The sequence below is a fragment of the Panthera uncia genome, chromosome F2, assembly GCF_023721935.1.
Source record: "Panthera uncia isolate 11264 chromosome F2, Puncia_PCG_1.0, whole genome shotgun sequence".
Classification (NCBI taxonomy): domain Eukaryota; kingdom Metazoa; phylum Chordata; class Mammalia; order Carnivora; family Felidae; genus Panthera; species Panthera uncia.
In genome coordinates this window covers 40,169,689-40,189,944 of record NC_064812.1, presented here as the reverse complement: position 1 = coordinate 40,189,944, position 20,256 = coordinate 40,169,689, and the positions used below count along the sequence as shown (strand labels likewise).

At 37.7% G+C, this 20,256-nt stretch overlaps 1 protein-coding gene across 3 annotated transcripts; it reads right to left on the bottom strand.

Annotated features, from left to right (window-relative positions):
- Positions 1–1,133: 1,133 nt before the first annotated feature.
- Positions 1,134–20,166, bottom strand: MTERF3 (mitochondrial transcription termination factor 3). 3 transcript variants are annotated; one of them, XM_049633074.1, is made up of 9 exons: positions 20,053–20,165; positions 18,145–18,290; positions 17,313–17,661; positions 15,421–15,573; positions 10,333–10,522; positions 6,126–6,273; positions 5,673–5,744; positions 4,319–4,480; positions 1,134–1,421 (listed from the first exon to the last, which is right to left on the bottom strand). In XM_049633074.1, the coding sequence occupies exons 3-9, from the start codon at positions 17,644–17,646 to the stop codon at positions 1,227–1,229; spliced, it is 1,254 nt and encodes a 417-aa protein (XP_049489031.1). In that variant the 5' UTR covers positions 17,647–17,661; positions 18,145–18,290; positions 20,053–20,165; the 3' UTR covers positions 1,134–1,226. The 3 variants fall into 3 exon arrangements, with proteins under 3 accessions (XP_049489031.1, XP_049489033.1, XP_049489032.1); XM_049633076.1 differs by lacking the exon at positions 5,673–5,744 and having other exon boundaries at positions 20,053–20,166; XM_049633075.1 differs by lacking the exon at positions 18,145–18,290.
- Between the last annotated feature and the right edge of the window lie 90 nt (positions 20,167–20,256).

Genomic DNA, 20,256 nt, shown 5'->3' with positions numbered 1-20,256 from the left:
CTAGTTGCTCATGAGGTTGCTGGACATACATACAGCACATCACAGAACCCTGGAGCACAACAAACTACCCCCAAAGTTAGTGGTTTAAAACACTTTATTATTTCTTCAAATTTTGAATTCAGCTGGGTAGTTTTGCTCCATGTGGTATCTGCTGAGGTGAAATATCAGAGATAGCTTCATCCCTCAAACGTGTGGTGCTCTGTTGGCATGGCTGGAACAGCTGAGGTTTGGCCAGGCACGTTTCTCTCCACCACCTTTCTCTAATAGGGTCACCCGACCTCTTTCCATAGTGGCTCAGGGTTCCAAGAGGACAAGCCCCAATGTGCAAATACTTGTCTAGCTTCTGCTTGAGAATGCCTCAGGGACCAAATCTCATTGGCCCAGGGTCAGTGTGGAAGGGGACAAGGAGTGCAAATACCAGGGTGGTTCACTGGGAACCACCAGTGTTACCTAGCCTGTGATCCCAAAGCAGATAGCTAAAGTCACAACACCTTGTTTTTTACAAATAAGAACTAGACCCAGAGGTTAAATTATTGGCCCAGGATTACATGTCTAAATGACAAATGGGGGAAAAAAGTATCCGCTCATGCTGTAAATCTTTGCATACTGGCCAGATGTCAAAGGTTTGTTATAGCCTTTTACTATGTCTCATTGCCTTCCACTTCCCTTCAAACTACTTTCCGCTTTTTCCTTTCCTGATTCTCAGTAGCCAATTGTGGGCAACTTTGAATATCTATGCTCAGGAAGATAACAGTGCAGATAATCCAAAATAGAATGTGTCTTGTAGCATTATCTAAATGAATAATAGGTATTAGGTGAATAATAATATAGCATGCTCCAGAAACTCATTATATTTCAAAGAAAATAAAGATGTCTTATCACAAAACCACTTTAAAAGACCCGTAAACATCAGAGGAAAACCTCTGTTCTCATCTTCACCAGAATGACAATGTGCCAGCCTACAGTAAAGTGACTCTCTCTCTCTCGAAGCTTGCTGTATTTTAAGTTCTGTCCTCCCTGAGAAGGAAGGAAATGGTTGAGTTAAAGAAAAATTATGTCACTAGGAACTTGTAAGAAAGATGTACTGTAAGTGTACCCAAATTCACAATATCAAGAAATTGCACCAGTATCGATTGAGGGCTGGGCATTTATTTAAAACTAAATATGTATCATCCATTCATATACACATTCATTTTACATTATTACATCTTAACATTCATCACACACTAGAGAGTTTTTAAGAATTTTTCAAAGTCCTGTACTGAGGCTTTGGCAATCTCTTCACAAAATATTTCATCAGGCACAGACACTAATTTGTCCAAAGAAATGTAGTTAAGTTTTGTTGGATCATACTGTGCTCTTCCTAAATACGTAAGAAACAAATGCCTTTCCTTGATTTTAAACAACCTTGTATTAAATACCTAGAAAAGAAAAAAAAAGTGTTAAAAAAAACATTGTGCACTGAAAGATGAACTATTAAAAATGTCTATTTCACTAAAAATTAAAAATTTTTTAATGTTTATTTTATTTTTAAGAGAGAGGCAGAGCGTGAACAGGGGAGAGGCAGAGAGAGGAGACACAGAATCAGAAGCAGGCTCCAGGCTCTGAGCTGTCAGCACAGAGCCCGACATGGGGCTCGAACCCACAAACCGTGAGATCATGACCTGAGCCGAAGTCGGATGCTTAACCGACTGAGCCACCCAGACACACCTTCACTAAAAACTTTAATTAGGCTAACAACTATAAAGTACTGACTACATACTCAATAACTATGATAAATGCCACAGGGTTTAAACCATACAGCTTCTGCTAAGAAATTATGATTAAAAAGGGACTCAAAACTAATAAACAGAACAACTATAAAGTAATTAAGGGCTATATTGTAGGCAAAGAACACTGACTAATCCAGATAGCAGACATGTTGTTAAAACAGCAAATCCTCAGGCCTTGCCCTAAAAGTACTTAATCAGAAACTTTGAATGGGGTTCACAGGTTCTCCAGGTGAGTCTGATGACTGCCAAGTTTGAGAACCGAGGTTAGAAATCAAGGTCAGTGGTACCAAAAAATTTGTAAGATTTCACAATCTGTGAAGCTTCCTTATTATTCTTGTAAAATTCCTGCTTGCTCCCTCTCTCTGATTAGCATCAGAATGAAATGAACCTGGCCTCTAGGAGAGCAACTTGGGAAAGCATGTCTTACCCATCTTGGGTTAAAACTCCTAAGAAGTAGCATAAGTGGCAGCAACTTTAAAAGGGAGTCAGAAATAGACCAACCAGAACTGTTTTTTGCCAGAGAAAATTTGCTTCACACCACTGGTTTTAAAGCACCAGCCAAAACTTTAAGGTCTGTATCAGTTCCCTCACAGCCCTGTCAGTTAATGTATTTTTCCATTATTATTATTATTTTTAAACAATATTAGCCAGACCCCTAGGACTCTGAGAATCCCAAGAAGGAAGTCACAGTTTTATAACTGGGCTTCCCAGAAGTTAGGGGTCAGCATGCCTAAAAGTCTGTTTTTAAATAAGTGATTCTGATGCATCTGGTCAAGTTTATAGTTTCCTCAGAAAGCTTCTGTCCATCTTTGAGACCCCACTCATTCTACTGACAGTGTCAGTTCTTAGAGTGATAGCATATCCTAGTTAAGAGGATGGGTTTTTAAACTCGACTGCCAGAGTTGTAATCTTGGCTCTGTCCCTTGTTACCTAGGTAGCCTTTGGACAATTCTTTTATGCTTACTTTTTCCACTTGTAAAATGGGGATAACAGTACCCATCTCATATGGTTGCTGTGAGGGCTAAATGAATCAATACAAGTAAAACAGTAAAGACAGAGCTGGCACACAGTGAGCACTTAGTAGCTATCATTATTTCTATGATTTTCCTACCTCTTCTAAATTAAATTAATAGCTCTACAAGGTATCTGGTTAAGACTCTAACATTATGTAAATTAATTACATTTTAGAAGCTTGTCTTCCACACTAGATTACAAATTCCACAAGACTACAGACCATGTCTGATTGATTTTTGTATCCCCAAATCAGATTATTTTATCATGCTCTATCACTGAATTATTTAACCACTCAGGGGAAAACTAATTGTCATTGCTTTTTAGTTGAAGATCACTTACTTTATAATTGTTCCAATGAGCCAAATTTGTAACACCACTGCAGGCTTCTGACACTTTTAATAATGAATAGATACGCATTTGATGAAACAGAAAAATTCTCTATTAAAGGCCCATTCATAGTGAAATATGATAGGTAAATAAACATTGCTATTTGTGAAGGAATTGTACCAAATGCAATCTAGTTCTGAACTGTATTAAAGTCATGTTTCTTTTGCCTATCTTTGTATCAAGAACATATATAGCAAATAGGGTACGGGGATCACTTTAATGAAATTCAATCATTCATTTGTTCAGCAAATATTTATCTAGTGCCTACTAAATGTCCTGGTGTAGTTCCAGGCACTGGGAATCCAGTAGTATATAAATCAGACAGGATCTCTACTTTCAAAAAGTTAACATTTTTGTGAACAAGCAGATAATGTCACTTACTAAAGACCAGGAAGTCTGATTAGATTAGAAAATAGAAATACGGCTTTGGCACAATGGCAAACTAGAACTGTTTTATGCTTTGGGAGGTGATCATTACAATACGGCTTAGCTAGTGGATTTAGATAGATTGTGAAATAAAAGTATACATAGAATTGAAAGGACCTTTAAGGGAAGTAATCTATTTCAGATTTAAATGGAGAAAAACACAATAGGGAATACCTTAGATTCCAACAGGCAGAATGACCAATATATAAAAACTATAGGGAAATAGATTCATCATTTGTGTCTCCTCTGGAGATGTCCATGTGTGCTCCAGAAGTTGTAAGCATTTTTGTTTTTAACATTCATTTATTTTTTTTTGGGGGGGGGGGGGAAGGGCAGAGAGAGGGAGACACAGAATCCGAAGCAAGCTGCACACTATGAGTGCAGAGCCTGATGAGAGGCTCAAACCCATGAACCATGAGATCATGACCTGAGCTGAAATCAGGAGTTGGCCACTTAACCAACTGAGCCACCCAGGTGTCCCAGCATTGTTAACTTTTCACAAATGACCCCTCAACTTTGTTTGCTAGATGTGTTCTTGATTAAAAAGATGGGCAAAAGAAATATGATCTTACTACAATGGTCAGTCTCAGAAGCAGACTATATTTGGTCCGATTCCTTTCCAAACAGCAAGTCATTTTTGCAGTGGAACAGCACTATGCACACAGACAGCAGTTCTGGATGAAGGGCAAGGACAGCTCTTCGAGCTGTGCGCTTGTTACCTGTGGGAACCTGACAATGAGGTGGTGGGGAATGCTCATCACATTGTGCACATAGTCGAAAATCTCTGTAAGTTTCCTTTTATTTGCAGTTAACATCTTTGGGACTTGGGTGATCATATGTTGAATTTCATTATGTTTAAAACCTAGTTCAAGACGATAAACCTAAAAGAAAATAGAGTTGCTATGAATCATGAATGGAAATAGTTGTTTTGGTAATAGGCCAGAGGATACCCGGATTCCTTCAAAATTTGAAATGAGGACCTTAGAATCTGGAGACGGCTATGCCAATGCCCTCAAGGGTTCATAACTTCCTGCTTCTGGGGTCACCTGAATTTCAAGCCCCTCTCCTGAGGACAAACTGCTCATGCCATGGTGATCATCATGAAGATCATAACTATGGTATAACTGTCATAGCTATGAAATAGAATACTGGTTGGATGTGGAAGGCCTGGTCAGGCTATCTGGATGGGTCCTATATCACAGACCAGCAGTTAAAATTTACAAAGTGTTTTTTGAGCCTCTGCTCCCAAACACACTCATATACATGTTATCTGGAAAACCTACATCTCAAAATTCCAGACAGAGATGATCAAACTAAATACCCAAATGCAGGTTATTGTACGCACTTATAGTATCCTATGCTCCCCCACCAATTGACTGCTCTTATTACTCTGTTTGCTATGCCCCCACTAGACTATAAGCTCCATGTGAGCAGGAACTATCTCCCTAGCACAGTGCAAAGGCAGGTGCTCAATAAAAGTTTCCTCAACAACTGGACATGAAACACTTTTAGCACCTCAGAAAAATAGGCCTTATATCATAATTTCAAATACTACTATAGCTTTGCTTACTTGTCAGCTGCCTTTGGCTTTATACTATCCTCTTGAAGGAAGGAGAGTAAAGAGTGTCTGGTATGTTCTGTGATAGAACTGGCAATTGGCACAGTTCTAAGGAGAGCAATGTGCTGGCTACTAGTTTCTTCACAGAAGTCTTTTGGATCCAGCCTCCAAAACTCATCCCCCACCGAGATGACATAAATGTGGGCAACAGATGCCCTCAAGTCTCACACTGGGCAACAGATGCAGTTTCCAGGCATCACCCAGGTACCTAATTCATTACTCCAGGGTTACGTTTCAATGTCTACAAGGGGATTCACTCCCATAACACCTGGTAAACATGTGAACATGTTATTAACTAAAATAAACTGCTTGCTAGATACTTATTGTATCATTTCCTATATCCATCTTTTCAGAAATAACTCCTTTCACAATCTAGTTTTCTTTTAAAATGACAGTACAAAATCTATCCTCTTAAGCAACAAAGCTGATTTCTGAAAAGCTTAAAGTCATCCTACCTTCATGTTTTCTTTCACAGGTTCCAGACTTCCAGTTAGTAGCCTTGGGAGACGAACTATCAGATCTCTAGTCTATAGTTGTAAAACAATCTATTATTACTATGTATGCATATTTAACTAGTTTGGAAAAACAAGGCATTACTAGGAACTAGGAAGGAACACAAAGCTAATTTTAAAATATGACCCATTAAGAAAAATGCTAGGAAGCCTGAAAACACATAAACTTAATACTGTTTGAGGAGAAAACAAACACTGAAACCAAACTTAAGGCACCACCTTGATGGAATATTATAAAATGATATGGCTATATATTTAACATAGCAGGGTAATTCATTCTGGTACAAAAATACCAGGCATTTATAGAATTCATATGGGCTAGGTATCTGTTAGAAACATGAGAGATTTAAGTTACTAAATGAAGCTGACACGGAAGTATACAAATTCTCCCCTTACCTTCTTCACGCTAAGTTCAAGTTCTTTCTGAAAAAATCCCAATCTGTTATCCAATCTTTCCACTGAAAAACTCAGCAAAAATGGTGCATTTCTGACCATCTGTGCAATATGTGCCTTGCTGAAATTTTTTGACTGTAGATAAGCCACTCTAGAGAAACAAACAAAAAACACACGTACACATGATCAACATTTACTAATGTCATGCTACTTCCCAAAGTAACAAACCAGAAAAGGAATAAGTAAAAACATTCTATAGTAATGGCCCAAATATGGTTAAAGCAAAACAAGCATCCATCCAACTCTAGAATGGTTCCCATTTATACTTAGAAACCAAATAATTCTGAAATCTAACAGACTGATTCTCTTTTCAGTTAATCTGACTTATTTTATTACTTGATAGAAGAAAATCAAATAGTTTCTGTTTAAGAACAGAAAATCCATAAATTAAGAAACTAAGAGATTCCAAACTCTTTTTGTAAAGACCCTCAAGCATGGCTAAAATCGGGAGTTGTTTCAGTTAGTCAATTTCCTGAGTATTTATTTTCATAAATAATTTTTACCATAGTTTCCATTGTGCATTTTGTTAACAACTGAGAAATTCTTGTTCAGTTTCTGGGAACAAAAATAAGGTAGTAAAATATAGAAAATATGACTATGAAATAACATTATTGATTTTAAACACTTATAAGCACAGTAAGAAGCAGTTTTATTAAATGCCTAAAATATAGGAGGGCATGTTTAATTCTCACCAGAAAAAACAAAAAACAAAAAACATGTGAACCAGGTAAGTTTTCCACATTGCATTTGAAGAAACACAGATTCAGAGAAGTTAAATACATACCTTCTTTAGACCACAAACTAATTAATGACCAAGCTGAGATTTGAACTTGGGCATGCCTACATTGAATGCCACCATATGGCATGGTATATTCTATACCGTATGCCACCAGAGCTTATATTTTAAAGTGACTACTACTCCTTTAAAGGACTCCTTAGAGTTCATGAGAAAAAAGACCAAAAAATTTAAGTGTATAAATATTTTAAATGCAAGGCAAAAAACAACAACAACAAAACCACCATCGACAAAGTCAAATGACAAATATTTACAATATGTCATAGAGAAACAACTAATTTTATTAAAATATAGAAGAATGCTTACAAAAGACAGAACAAGTCCTAATTTTAAAATGGCAAAGGACGTATGTGATTTATGAAAAAGGAAATGGAAATGGAAATTTAGCATATGAAAAGATACTCCAAACATTTCTGGAACAACACTGAGGCAGTTTTTATGTACAAAATGAACTGAAACCATAAAGTTAGATGTCACAGTATTAGTGAGGGTACTAGAGAAACTGGCACTTCTGTAAGATGTTGGTGGAAGTATAAACTGGAAAACAACCTGACAAAGGACCACCTGTCAATACCTATTAAAATTATAAATGCACATACCCTTTGACCTAGCAATTCCCTTCTAGAAATCTGTCGTACAGATATATACCACTATGTGTGAAATGATACATATGATAACGAGAGTCACTGCAGCCTTGTGATTACTAGTAGAGATTGGAAACAACCGCCATGTTTATCATAAGGGACTAGATGATCCTCAGTATGAACTATACTAGCATTAAAAAGAATAGGAAGTGCCAATACAAAACTATCTCTAACATATAGTTAAGGTAAGAAAGTGGGGTGCAGAATAGTATGCATAAAAATGCTGTCAATTGTATGTATGGGGAATCATGTATATTTGTACACACAGATCTACACATATGCTTGCATATGATAAAACATTCTTAGCACGTTGAACACAAAATTGGTAATAGTACTGCCTCCACAGATAGATCTCAGAAGGTTGATGAGGGATAGGAAATAAGTGGGTGGAAAGTAGGGTTACTTCCATGCCCCCCCCCCCATTTTTTTTGGTCATAGCAAAAATCAGTATCTGACTAAAACATTATCAAAACCTTTGTCTACATGGTGATAATTTTTCTAATAAAAAATTAAGATATAAGGCCCAGCCAAAAAATTTTTTTAAATGATTTAAATGCAGATTATTCACTTGAAAATTCTTATGAAGAATCAAATAACTTTTTTATACATTTGAAATTTTCCGCATTCAAAAGACAAAAAGTATATGAAACCAATGCTATTACAGAAATCCTAGAAAATAAGACTGCTGTACATATCAGAGACAAAAGCTAGTAAGTTCAATTAAATAAAGATTATCTTACTCTCGACTCTTACAGCAGAAGCTTATTTGTTGTCGTATGTGGATAAACTACCTATTAAAAAATTCCAAGTAATTAAAACAAATGCTCCAGAGTTTTGAGTCAGCTAGGTTTAGGGATCATTAGACCATGCTGTCTACGGGAGAATATCCCTTAGTTGTTAGGAGCATGCATGATCTACAGCAAGTAACGTCCGCTTCTTTTAAACTTCGGTTTCCTTCACAGAATTAGGAGTGGGGAGACAACATGGTGCAGTAGCCAGGACTCTGCAGTTAGACTAAGTGGGCCTGAATCCCAGCTCTGCCACTTATACTACCTGCGTAATCTTGGGCAAATCATTAAACCTCTCTGTGCCTTCTCTGTAAAATGGGGTTGTTAGTAATATGGTGCAATAGTTAATGGTACTGAAATAGTGTCGTATGGTGATGGATGGTAGCTACACTTGTGGGGAGCACAGCATAACAGACAGCCTTATACAGACTTGTTGAGTTACTCTGTTGTACACCTGGAACTAACGTAGCATTGCACATCAACTATACTTCAATTAAAAAAAATAATATCAGTGCAGTAGGCAGCATCTGAAATGGCTCCCAATCCCCACCTCCTAGTATACACACTTCTTTTGAATACATCTTGAACAATAGGGCAAACTGGTGTTGGAATGGGGAGAGATCAGTGTTCCAGAATCAGAAGCAGAGCTGGATACATCAGACTGTGTTTCCTTCGTTCTCTTCCCTGTATTCTAATAGCCTATTTATATTATACCAGACTGTAAGTCCCATGAAGAGAGAGTGTGCATGTCTATCTTTTGTGGTTCAAGTCTAGCTAGGTGCCTTACATATCTAACCGCTCAAATTGTTCAATGTAAGGAATCCAGTTTTTTGTTTAGATTTTTCCTATTCCAGAGACAAGACATTGGACTCTGAAGCTTCAAGGAACTGCACAGTTCTCTGAAATCATCAGTGTAAGAATAATCTGGAGGTGAAGACTAGAGGCGGACCAGTTAGGAGACTACTGCAGTAATCTTCATGTGAAATGATGGGGACCCGAGGTAACCTTCACAGTGAAGATTAAGAGAAATGTGTTGACTGATTTGAGAGAGATACGAATGGAATTCATAGGTGATTTCACAGTAAAGATTAAGAGAAATGTGTTGACTGATTTGAGAGAGATAAAAATGGAATTCATAGGTGATTTATTAGATGTGGATACTAAAAGAAGAAAAGTCAAAGTCAATACCAATATTTCTAATTTGGGCAACAAGGTGAGCAGTGCTTTATCTGGGAATACAGGGAAGAACTGACTCTTGGGTAAGAAGTGGGGATGATGATAAATTCAAAACATGAATTTAGGGACAGGGGCTCTGTCTTATTCTCTGTGGTGTTCCCAATGCCTAGCAGGATTCTTATCTCACAGATCAATACTGTCTCATTTCACTGTATTGATTCTCACAGATTTTTCTTTGAATGTTGAATGAAGTACAAAGATGTTTATAGAAATGCTTTTTAAAGAAGAAAAAAAAGAACAACCAAAATAGCCAATTTACGGAAATGATTAAGCGAATTATACAATAATGTGCCAAGAGGATGCCAAATGTCTACCATCAAAAATTGGCCAGAAAATAAAAAAAAAAACACAAAAAAGTTCAGGCTTTCATAATTTAAGTGCACTCTCAGATAATTCAGCCATCTGCTAATGGATTAAAATTTTTTTTTTATTCTAGTCTCCAAAGAGATACAGTTAAGTATTGACTCAGCAATAAGCTAAACACATAAAAGTATGAAGTTGAATAGTAAACTGTCTTAGATACTTAATCTTGATCAAAGAAAATCTATAACAACAACAAAATAACATTCATGTTCATTATCAGTCAATCCTTATGCAGCTGAGACTTAAAAATAACTTACATATACATTTCCTTCATAACCATAACCACTTCTTGGGTTATGTGAAAATCATTGTAACAGCCCTACCTGGTCTTAAGATTTTCAAGGTCTTCAGAGAAAATAGCATAGTTTTTAGTCAGGTATGTTCCCAGTTGGTTATCCTCTATACCCAAATCTTTAAGAAACACGAGTATTTGCTTAATGTCTTTTTCAAAATCCAGTCTCAGAAGGAGGTTGGCTGCATCTGGATGTTTTTCTATCTTTGAGAGATCCACTCCTATAATAAATTGCAAATACTGTTTGAGGAAAACAGTTTAGGTAGGTCATTAAACTTCATACACAAAAACACAAAAAATTACTGATGAAGACCAACAACCTGTCCAAAGGAGAACTGAGATAGGCCAATAGCAATTTCTAAATATATTTAAACTAATCTGGTTGCAGAAATAAAAATAAATTAAAATGAAATATAGTACTTATTTCAAAGTCATCTATAGAGGAAAACAGTGCATTTGGGGCTAAATTTCTACCCAAAACAAATTTACCAAGTCATACTGACCTAGCTAGGATCATCACCTTTATCTATGCTTTCTTGAATATTGTTTGAAGGATGCTTATCAATCCCTGGTGATCTCCACAGTAACTGCTTAACTGGTAATTCTGCAGTGTAACAAACCCTATAAATGATTGTTACTTTCTTCAAAGTTTGTCATTTTCTTAGTTATAAGCATTATTTTAAAAATATACTTATGATGGGGCATTTGGGTGGCTCAGCTGGTTAAGTGTCCAAATCTTTAATTTTTTTTTAACATTCATTTATTTTTGAGAGACACAGACAGAGAACAAGCAGGGGAGGGACAGAGAGAGAGGGAGACACAGAATTTGAGGCAGGTTCTAGGCTCTGAGCTGTCAGCACAGAGCCTGATGCGGGGCTTGAGCCCACGAGCCATGAGATGTTGACCTAAGTCAAAGTCAGACACCTAACCTACTGAGCCACCCAGGTGTCCCTAGTGTCTAACTCTTGATTTTGGCCTGGGTCATGATCTCTAGATTCATGAGTTCACACCCTGCATCAGGTTTTACACTGGCAGCATGGCGCCTATTTAGGATCCTGTCTCCCCCTCTCTCTCTCTCAAAATAAATAAATAAACTTAAAAAAATAAATATACTTATGATCCCCTCCAGAGGGGAAATAAAAATAACCTGATGTCTTACTCATTGTAATCTCCAGGTCTTCAGCATAAAGACAAGTACCTTGAAGGAGCTCAAGAAATATCTGTGTGAGAACAGGTGAGCATATACAGCCCTCAAATATGCAACACAGCAGGAAGTATACAACCTGTAACCCTCACATATCCTTATAATCTTAGGTAGTCTAAGAAAATGAGACAAGGGACAGGAGAAAGGAAGAAGGAGAAAGCAAGTTGTTATTTTAAAGTATTCTCTGGTTATGGATATAATTAGATGTCAACATGAATTAGGCAGGGAATCAAAGTAACCTGTAATTCAAAATTTTCATTAAAACTGAGTGTTTTATTCTCTCATTTTTTTCCTTTTATCTGGTTAAAAAAAAAAAAAACATGAATAGGAAAGGCCTATTTCTTACCTTTAGAATAAACCTTTGAAGATAATGTAAAATTTCAAGGTTAGACTTAAATTTTATATTCTTAAAAATATTTCTTCAGGTTAAAAATACTCTAAAAACTGATTTCCAGAAGCAACTGTATAATCTTAAATATAAAAGCAAAGAAATAAAAACATTCTTTCTTTAATGGTATACACAACCAGAAAAATAAATTATTATATCCAAACATATTTGTAAACCCATATTTATTGATATTAAACAGGCATTGATATAAGATGATCATGAACAGAAAAACAGATTACACAAACACACACACAGAACGAAAACCAGAAACAGATCCAGGATGAGCTAAATAAATAAAAAATTAGCATAAATAATGACATTTCAAATTAATGATGAAAAGATGGACAATTCATTAAAATATAATGGGATCACCAGCTATACATTTGAAAAGTAATTGTTTTCATAACTACACTTATCATGGTGAACATGATATAATGTACAGAACTGTTGAATCACTATGTTGTATATGTGAACTACATAACGTATGTCAATTATACTTAAATTTAAAAAGTTCCTTGTACATCTGATATAAAATTTCAGAAAGATTAAGAATCTAAATGTGTACTAACTCTACAACTACTAGAAGAACACAGAGTTATAAAAATATTAAGCTTGACTACATAAAAATATAAAACCCTTGTATGGTTTTCTGTAATAAATTGCAGAGAAAAAGGTGGGGAAAGCTATTAACAAATTGGTGATAGGGTTACCTTTGGAAAGTGGGAATGGATATGCAGAGAAGGTGAGAGTTCTTTCTCTTATGATACTTGCATTATTAACAACTAGATGTAATTATTTTATAATTTAAAAATAACATTAGTAGAAAAATAAATTAAAATTGTTAGATGAAAAGATAAGACAGAAACTAGTTCTAAAAATCTGTGATAAATGTGGGAAGAGGTGCTTTAAAAATAACATAAAGGGTTCAGACTTCAAATTTAATTTAATATTACAGCTGACATGTGCTGAAGTGCCTTGCTCAGCGTGAGCCGTCACACCCTGACTGTGCTGAAACAGAAATCCTGAAAAGCTGCTTTTTAACAGCAATAGGAGAGCAGAATCTCATGCTTTTTAACAGCAATAGGAGAGCACGCTGCTGTCAGCACAAATCACTTGGGCTTACTCAAGATTTCATTAACTTGAAAAAATAATCACTGAATGCGTACTATGGACCAGGCACTCCTGTTAGGCTCTGGGGATATAAAAAATGAATAATACACGACGCTAACATCTAAGTGACCAGAGTCTAAGTTGGTTTTATCTGTTCAGTAACTAAAAATATTACCACTGTATTCAGTTATGGTTATACATATTTAGTGTATCCATCAAGGTCTGGCAGGATTGCCCTAGAAAGTGCAAACAAAAAGAACTTTAATGAAGAGACTGTACAGTGTGGTGTCACAGAGTTGAGGGAACCGACAAGGGCACCCCTAGTGCTACCGAGACAGGCAACAAAAAGTATTACCCAAACCCACAGGGAGCTGCAAGCTGTTGAGAAAGGGCTGCTCAGTTGGAGCTGTTGTCATGGAGCGAGGCAGTTATAGGACCCAAAGCTGGGAGGGAACAGGGAAGACAGTACTCCCACCTGCCCTCCCTCTCCTCCTGCAAGTGCCTCCCACTGGCTAAAGCTGCCCAGAAGCCAGCTGGCAAAGGAGCTCTAGTGCACAGAGGATAGCCTCCTAGGATACAGACAGAATGGACAGAGAAAGGCAGAAAATAGATCTGAGAAGCAGAGAGGCACCAGGACACTAGGGTCCTTAAAAATACTGTTTGACCATGTAATCATGGGTCCTCTGTTCTGTCATTTAAATTACTTCCAAGATGTGCTGTCCACAAATCAACATACAGATGAACAGCTGAAACATATTCTAAAACTGTTAAGTATGCTGTAAATTATTTAAAGGCAGGGCCACGTCTTCTGTTTATCTTGTGTTACCCATAGTACTTCTCATAAGGTTGGAGGAAGCTGTTCCAAAAGGAAGGGGGCTGACTCTTCTGTTTGCAGTAGATGTCATCTTTCTCTCCCCTTTGACCCCACGAAACACTTTATTCATATGTCTTCTGTGGCACTTACCACTTTACCTTTCATCCTTGTAGGCTGGTTATTCTTATAGATGTATATTTAGATGCTTCTAAAGACTTGAAGCTTCGTAAGAACAAAGGCCATTCCCTGTATATTTGGGTAACTTGCATAGGAACAGGTAAGTAAGCAACTGTAATACTGTTATTAGCACAAGAAAGGCAGTAAGCTGCGGGTGATAGGAACGCCCAGCTAGTGGAGGGTCACTGAAGACATTTTAGAAGTTACTTGAACTTGAATTGAGTTTTCCAGTTGTCAGAGCTGGCCAACCAAAAGGATGGAAGGGGCAAGCAGTGAAGCTGCAAAGGTAAGCAGGGGCCAGACCAGACAGAGCTCTGATATCTTGGGAAGGCTTGAAGGACTTCAAGTAGCTCACTGATGTAGTCAGATCTGCATTTTAGAAAGAGAACTGATATCAGGGATCATCGGGGTAATGGTGCTGATAAGACGAATATCAAGTTAGAAAACTCCTCATTTTCTAGTGAAAAATAAGGATCTAAACTATGGCAGCGACTGGAGAATGAGAGTAGCACATGGATTTGACAGAGAATCCCTCACCTACCCTGCTCCTCTCAATCCCCTAGGAGAAAGGTTTGTCATATGGGAAAACGAAGCCTGAGAAGTGCCAGACCCAGAGATAATGAGAAAAGCAGAAGGCTGAAATAAGATGCTGGACTGAAAATGAGAGGACCAAGTAAAAAAGCCTGTGGTGGGGTCCCTTGGCTGCCTTCAACTCTCCAGGCCCAAGTATGTCCTCCCAACCAACAAGCTGAAATACTCTGGAGTAGGCCTAGAGAGAAACCATCGAAATTAGGGGGGCAGTGGGCTTCAGGAGGAAGGCTGTGGGGGGGGGGGGGGGGGATGGAAGTAATTCCTCACCTGATAGGGTTTACTGTAGGAAAAACTGTCCTGAGAGGCTATTGGAAGGTATGGGAAAATCTGGCTCTAGAAATAAAGAAAAGGAATCAAAGGAAAAACAAAAATTATCATTAACTATGGAAAAATGAAAAGTTGTACAGGAAGGAAAACAATCCCAGGACAGCAAGCAATATTGATAGTCATAATGTTAATTGATGACTGATGATTCATCTAAAATTTGTTACCATAAACATACTGGGCAAATTGAGTAGGGGAAAGGTATGTGTGTACATACAAGAGATCAACTAATGTCTAAAGCTGATGAACCAAGAAATAACAGTATAAACAATTATATAAACAAAGGTTAACTGCAAACAAAGCTGTAAAACTTGAGTGGATACCTCTGGGGAAAGGCATGAAGGTCAGGAAGGATGAAGCAGAGAATATGGGTTTTCACTAGAGGGCTTTTCACACTATTTGGCTTTTGTTCATCTTGATAAAGATTAAGAATGCTGATTTGAACAAAGTAAGGCAAAATAACACAAATGAAGACTACACCAAGAAGTACTTGTAGGTTATTCAGACTTACCTAGAAGCACTAATTTCTGCAGAGTCTCAGAATGATCCACATAGTCTCGAAGTGTGAATGTATCTGGGGGCAATGGAGGGTCTGCAATAATCTGAATGGCCTCCTCCTCGGAAACTGGCTGCAACGGAGACAATGGAGGCAAATCGTCCAGTGCTTTGAAGCCAGCCATGTAGAAAGAAAGAAGCAGTTAGCTATCCAGTCTGTACAGCTAAAGCTAAACCCCTTCTTTTTAAATCTTGGAACCATTTCAGAATTAAAGATCTGAGTTCAAATATTTTCCACCTTCAGAGAGGTAAGGTTAAGACTATTTATAGAGAAATCAACTGCTGTTCCTCCAAGATAAGAAATCTGTTGGTAAGTTTCTATTCATAAAGAGGTCCTATACAAAATTCCTTTCCTTTGTTTTACTTTTAATCAACAGGTAAGAATGCTAAAGATCAACTGACCTTCAAGTACATTTTGAGATAGATTCTACCATAGCTTGTTAAACTGGACCAAAATACAACATATTCTACCAGCCTGATTTGTATGAGTTAAAATCATTATCTCCTGAAATATCTTTTTTTTTTTAATGTTTATTTATTTATTTTGAGAGAGAGCAAGAGGGGGAGAGAAAGAGAGAGAGAGAAAGAGAGAGAGAGAGAGAGAGAGAGAGAGAGCGAGCGCACGAATCCCAAGCAGACTCTACACTGTCAGTGCAGAACCCAACACGGGGCTCGATCTCATGAACCATGAGATCATAACCTGAGCCGAAATCAAGAGTCAGATGCCTAACCAACTGAGCCACCCAGGTGCCCCCTGAAATGTCTTTTGATGCAATCCCCTTTCCTCCAAGTTATTCTCAAGTATGTTGGTTAAGTGTCTGACTTCAGCTTAGGTCATGACCTCACGGCTCGTGAATTCGAGTCCTGTGTCGGGCTCTGTGCCGAGACAGCTCAGAGCCTGGAGCCTGCTTCGGATTCTGTGTCTCCTCTCTCTGCCTTTCCCCTGCTCATGCTCTGTCTCTCAAAAATAAATAAACATTAAAAAAAAAATTTAAAGGACTTCTGTGACTCTGTTCCTATCACTTGTAGTCCTTCCCTAAGGACATGACCCTCTCTGGTATAGTCTTGATTCTGATATTTTCTTTAAACCAAACAAGGTATGGAAGACACTGGGAACTGTCACCAACCTTAAGCTAAAGAATCAAGACTATGATTTTTTTGTTCTATTTTTTGCTTCATAACACTACCCTTTATTTCTTATAGCCAGTCTTTCCTCCCTGCCCTCCTCAACCCAACTATCTTTCTTTCATATTCTGCTTAACCTAATATTACCTCATTGTGGTGAAATATTCCTTTTACAGAAATATTCCTAAAATAGAAAACATAGAAGGGAGAGGACTGACTAAAAAATGACACAACAGTGCTTTCAGGGGTGTCCCATTTGTGCTCTTTTTGGTTTGTTGATTATGGGAGCTATTATATAACTAAATGTGTATGTCAAAATTCGTAAAACTGTATATTCAAAAGCACTGAATTTTACTTGGATAAAACTATATCCTAATCAGGCATATAAAATTAGGATAAATTATTCCCTAATAAACCTAATTACCACCTGAAAAATTTTTTATAAAGATTCTAAATAATAAAGTTTTTAGAAAGCAACTGTTATACATATAGCTAGCTATAATGATATATATGCATATATATGTGTATATATACACAAATTTATGAACTTGTTTTTTTAGTCAAATAAAGATATAATAGAAATAAATGAACAGAACCAGCATTGTTCTTTTCCTTGTGTGGTACAAAGTTGTAACTTGAAATGGGCTAACAGACTATAAACAGTTAACTTGTTCAAACTAACAAAGTGGGGCAAAGGGGACTTTTCTGGAAGTTCAGAATTACCTTCTAGAGACAGCTCAGAATCAAACCTGGGTATCTTTTGTGTCTTCTGTGTCTGCTCATTGACGGAAGGAAGCAGAGCACTCTGGGCAGAACTAATCTCTTGCCTACTTGAGTTCGTAGACTGGGAACTATTCCACAAGGAGGAAGTCCTATAAGTCTTAAATCCCCACGGGAGAAAGCAATTGTCAGAGGACATCTGTGGCTGAGCAGAAAAGCCATGCGACAATGTTTTTCCTCGTCTCTGAAACTGTTTTCCGAGTTGTGTAGCTGTAATGAAGCTACTCAACTTAACTGAATTGAACCATCTGGGTATCTGCTGGGCTGACAAAGCCATCTTTCTTAAAGTAGGCTACAAAGGAAATATATAACAGTCAAAAGAGAGAAACTTACTTTACTTAAATGTTTAAAACAGTATTCAAACAACAAAATGATAAACTGGAGAATCTTTTTTCTAACTGAAAGATGTTTAATAAATCTAGATGATTAGTCAGATGTTTCCTAAGCACAAGAAAAGCCATAAGCAAAGCAGTCCCAGGTATAAACCAAAAAACAGGAACTTCTGAACTGGAAAAATAAAGATTGCTTTACAATTAAAAAAAAAAAATCATTGGTATAATAAAAACACTTAAAACAAAAATCTGTAAATGTTTAAATTACAGCTGAACCCAATAATCTGTTTAATATTTAGAGGAAATAAGGTGATATTAAGTGTTCTTGAAATTTAGTTTGAAAGACATTTAAGAAGCAGATTGTTAATCAAAACACTGACTTATTCAAATGCATTTTATGTATGTACATTAGTCACAAAATAAAAAACAATAAAAAAATCTACCTTGTCCTAAATGAATTATCAAAATATTATCACTGTTATCTAGAAGATTGTTTCTTGCTTTATTCTCAGGGCTGAACACTGTTAAGATAAAGCTGTTCCTCAAAAGGGAATTGAACAAAACCAGTTTTGTCAAATTTTGTTTTTGGCTGTAGAAAAAGAAAAAGAAAAGCTTTGAAAAACAAAAGGTCAAAACTAGCAAGCAAAATGAAGTGACAGAAATACATACGCAACCAGCAATGCATACATGAATATTTTCACTGAAAAAGCAGTGGTTTTTAAAAAAGATTTTTATAAGGAAATTATGAAGAAATCTTGTCTACATCCAGCTTCATCAGAAGAGTAGACTTGCTGCATATAATTTTATGTTAAATAAGATAATCCACATAAAACACAGCCTGGAGTCCAGCATGTGGAAAATGCTCAACAAATGTTAGCCATTATCACTATTATTGATTTCACATCCAAACAGAAATGAATTCTGAATTAATTGCAGCATACAATTTCTTGGTTTTCTACATATCGGAATTCAGCTTGTTTTATGATCTGAATTAGAGCAGATATTGAAGGTCTAGCCTCCTTCTGGAGATTTGTAGTTTAGGGAAATTTCCCGAAAGAGATTTACAAATGTCAAAGTCTGTCATTCTGAAGTGATTTTAGAAAGGAAATAAGTATGCACAACAACCTTGCGGGATTGGTGCTTTTTGTTAAATTCTGGTAGGAAATGATCCTGCGAATCTGTCAAGTTTCCACTAAAACCTACAACATTGATTCTCTGCACAAAGTCATAAGGGAACTAAACTGGAAGCCAGAAGGCCTCAGTTGTGCTAGTTGACAAGACTATTTCTTGTGGTGCTGAGCAAATTGGCCCATGAAGGGGGTTCAATAACTATTCTTTAAATAACATTTTTTTAAAGGTTATAGGTACAGTAAGATGATTCTTAAAGTCCCTAGCAGCTCTAAAATGTTTTTTGACTTCTAAGTTTGTCGAAGCATTTCATACTACTTTGATTTCAAAGCAAACTCCTTAAATCCCACATTGACTGTAAAGACTTCCCAGCCTCACATATCGCGCAGATGAGCTTTTGAATTCCACCCATATTCATTAAAAGACCTTTTGCGTACAACTAATGTTTATCCCATTTGTATTAACAAGTGCACTAACCTCTCTTCCTCAACATTTCATTGCTGTAGATACCTTTTAACAATTGATGAATTATTCGGTCATGGGAGCTGGGATGGGTCCCCTCTCTCGACCCACCCTCCCATTAGCCCAGAGCCTTGCACTGCTCCAATGTGTGTTGGATGGAAGTGAATCAGTTCCAACTAAGGCTAACTCATTTGTCTAGCTCGGTATTCAAAAGAGGGTAAGGCGCTTGCAGACGTGCATAAAATCCAGCGTACTGGTAACAGTAAATATAACACAACTTCAGGAAGATCACAGAAAAAAGCCTTAAAGAATTCTGTAAAGTCCATTAAAATATCACACACTACTTCTTGCTCTAGTTCCTCGCTAGGAATAGTAATTGGGACTGAAGTACTGTTTTTCCAGCGTTCAAGATTTCTACCTCTGTAAGGCTAATTAGCGAAATCAGGAGGTGAAAAAGGGGTGAATGGGAGTAAGGCTTCGTTATAAGGGGCCTCTCCTAACAAGCCTCCATAGCGAACTTCCGCAGGAAGCCAGCTGACAAGCTAGGCTTCCTTCCGCAAAACACGCTAATAGACAAGCATGGTTGAGATTTCGCCTCGTCGACCAGGGAAAAAAACAAAACAAAACAAGACTAATTGCCCCCGATAGGGTCGCGGAGACCCGAGAGCCCTGAGGCCCCGGGTGCGGCCTGGACGTGGGCAGATCCGGACCCGAACCCCACCAGGAGCGCGCCCCTCGCGCTCCGGCGGCTCCCGCTTTACCTGTGGCGAGGCCCAAGCTCGCGGTTTATTTTGGGGTGGCCTCCAGGCTGGCCCGGCGGACCGTCCCGCAGTACCCCACGCCAGCCGGTCAGCCAGCCCCGCCACCCCTGCCGGCCACCGCCGCGGCGCACCCTCGCCCACGTGGACTGCGGCCGGAGTGGGCGAGACTATCTGCGAGGCTGCGCGGGGGGAGAGCCGGCGGCA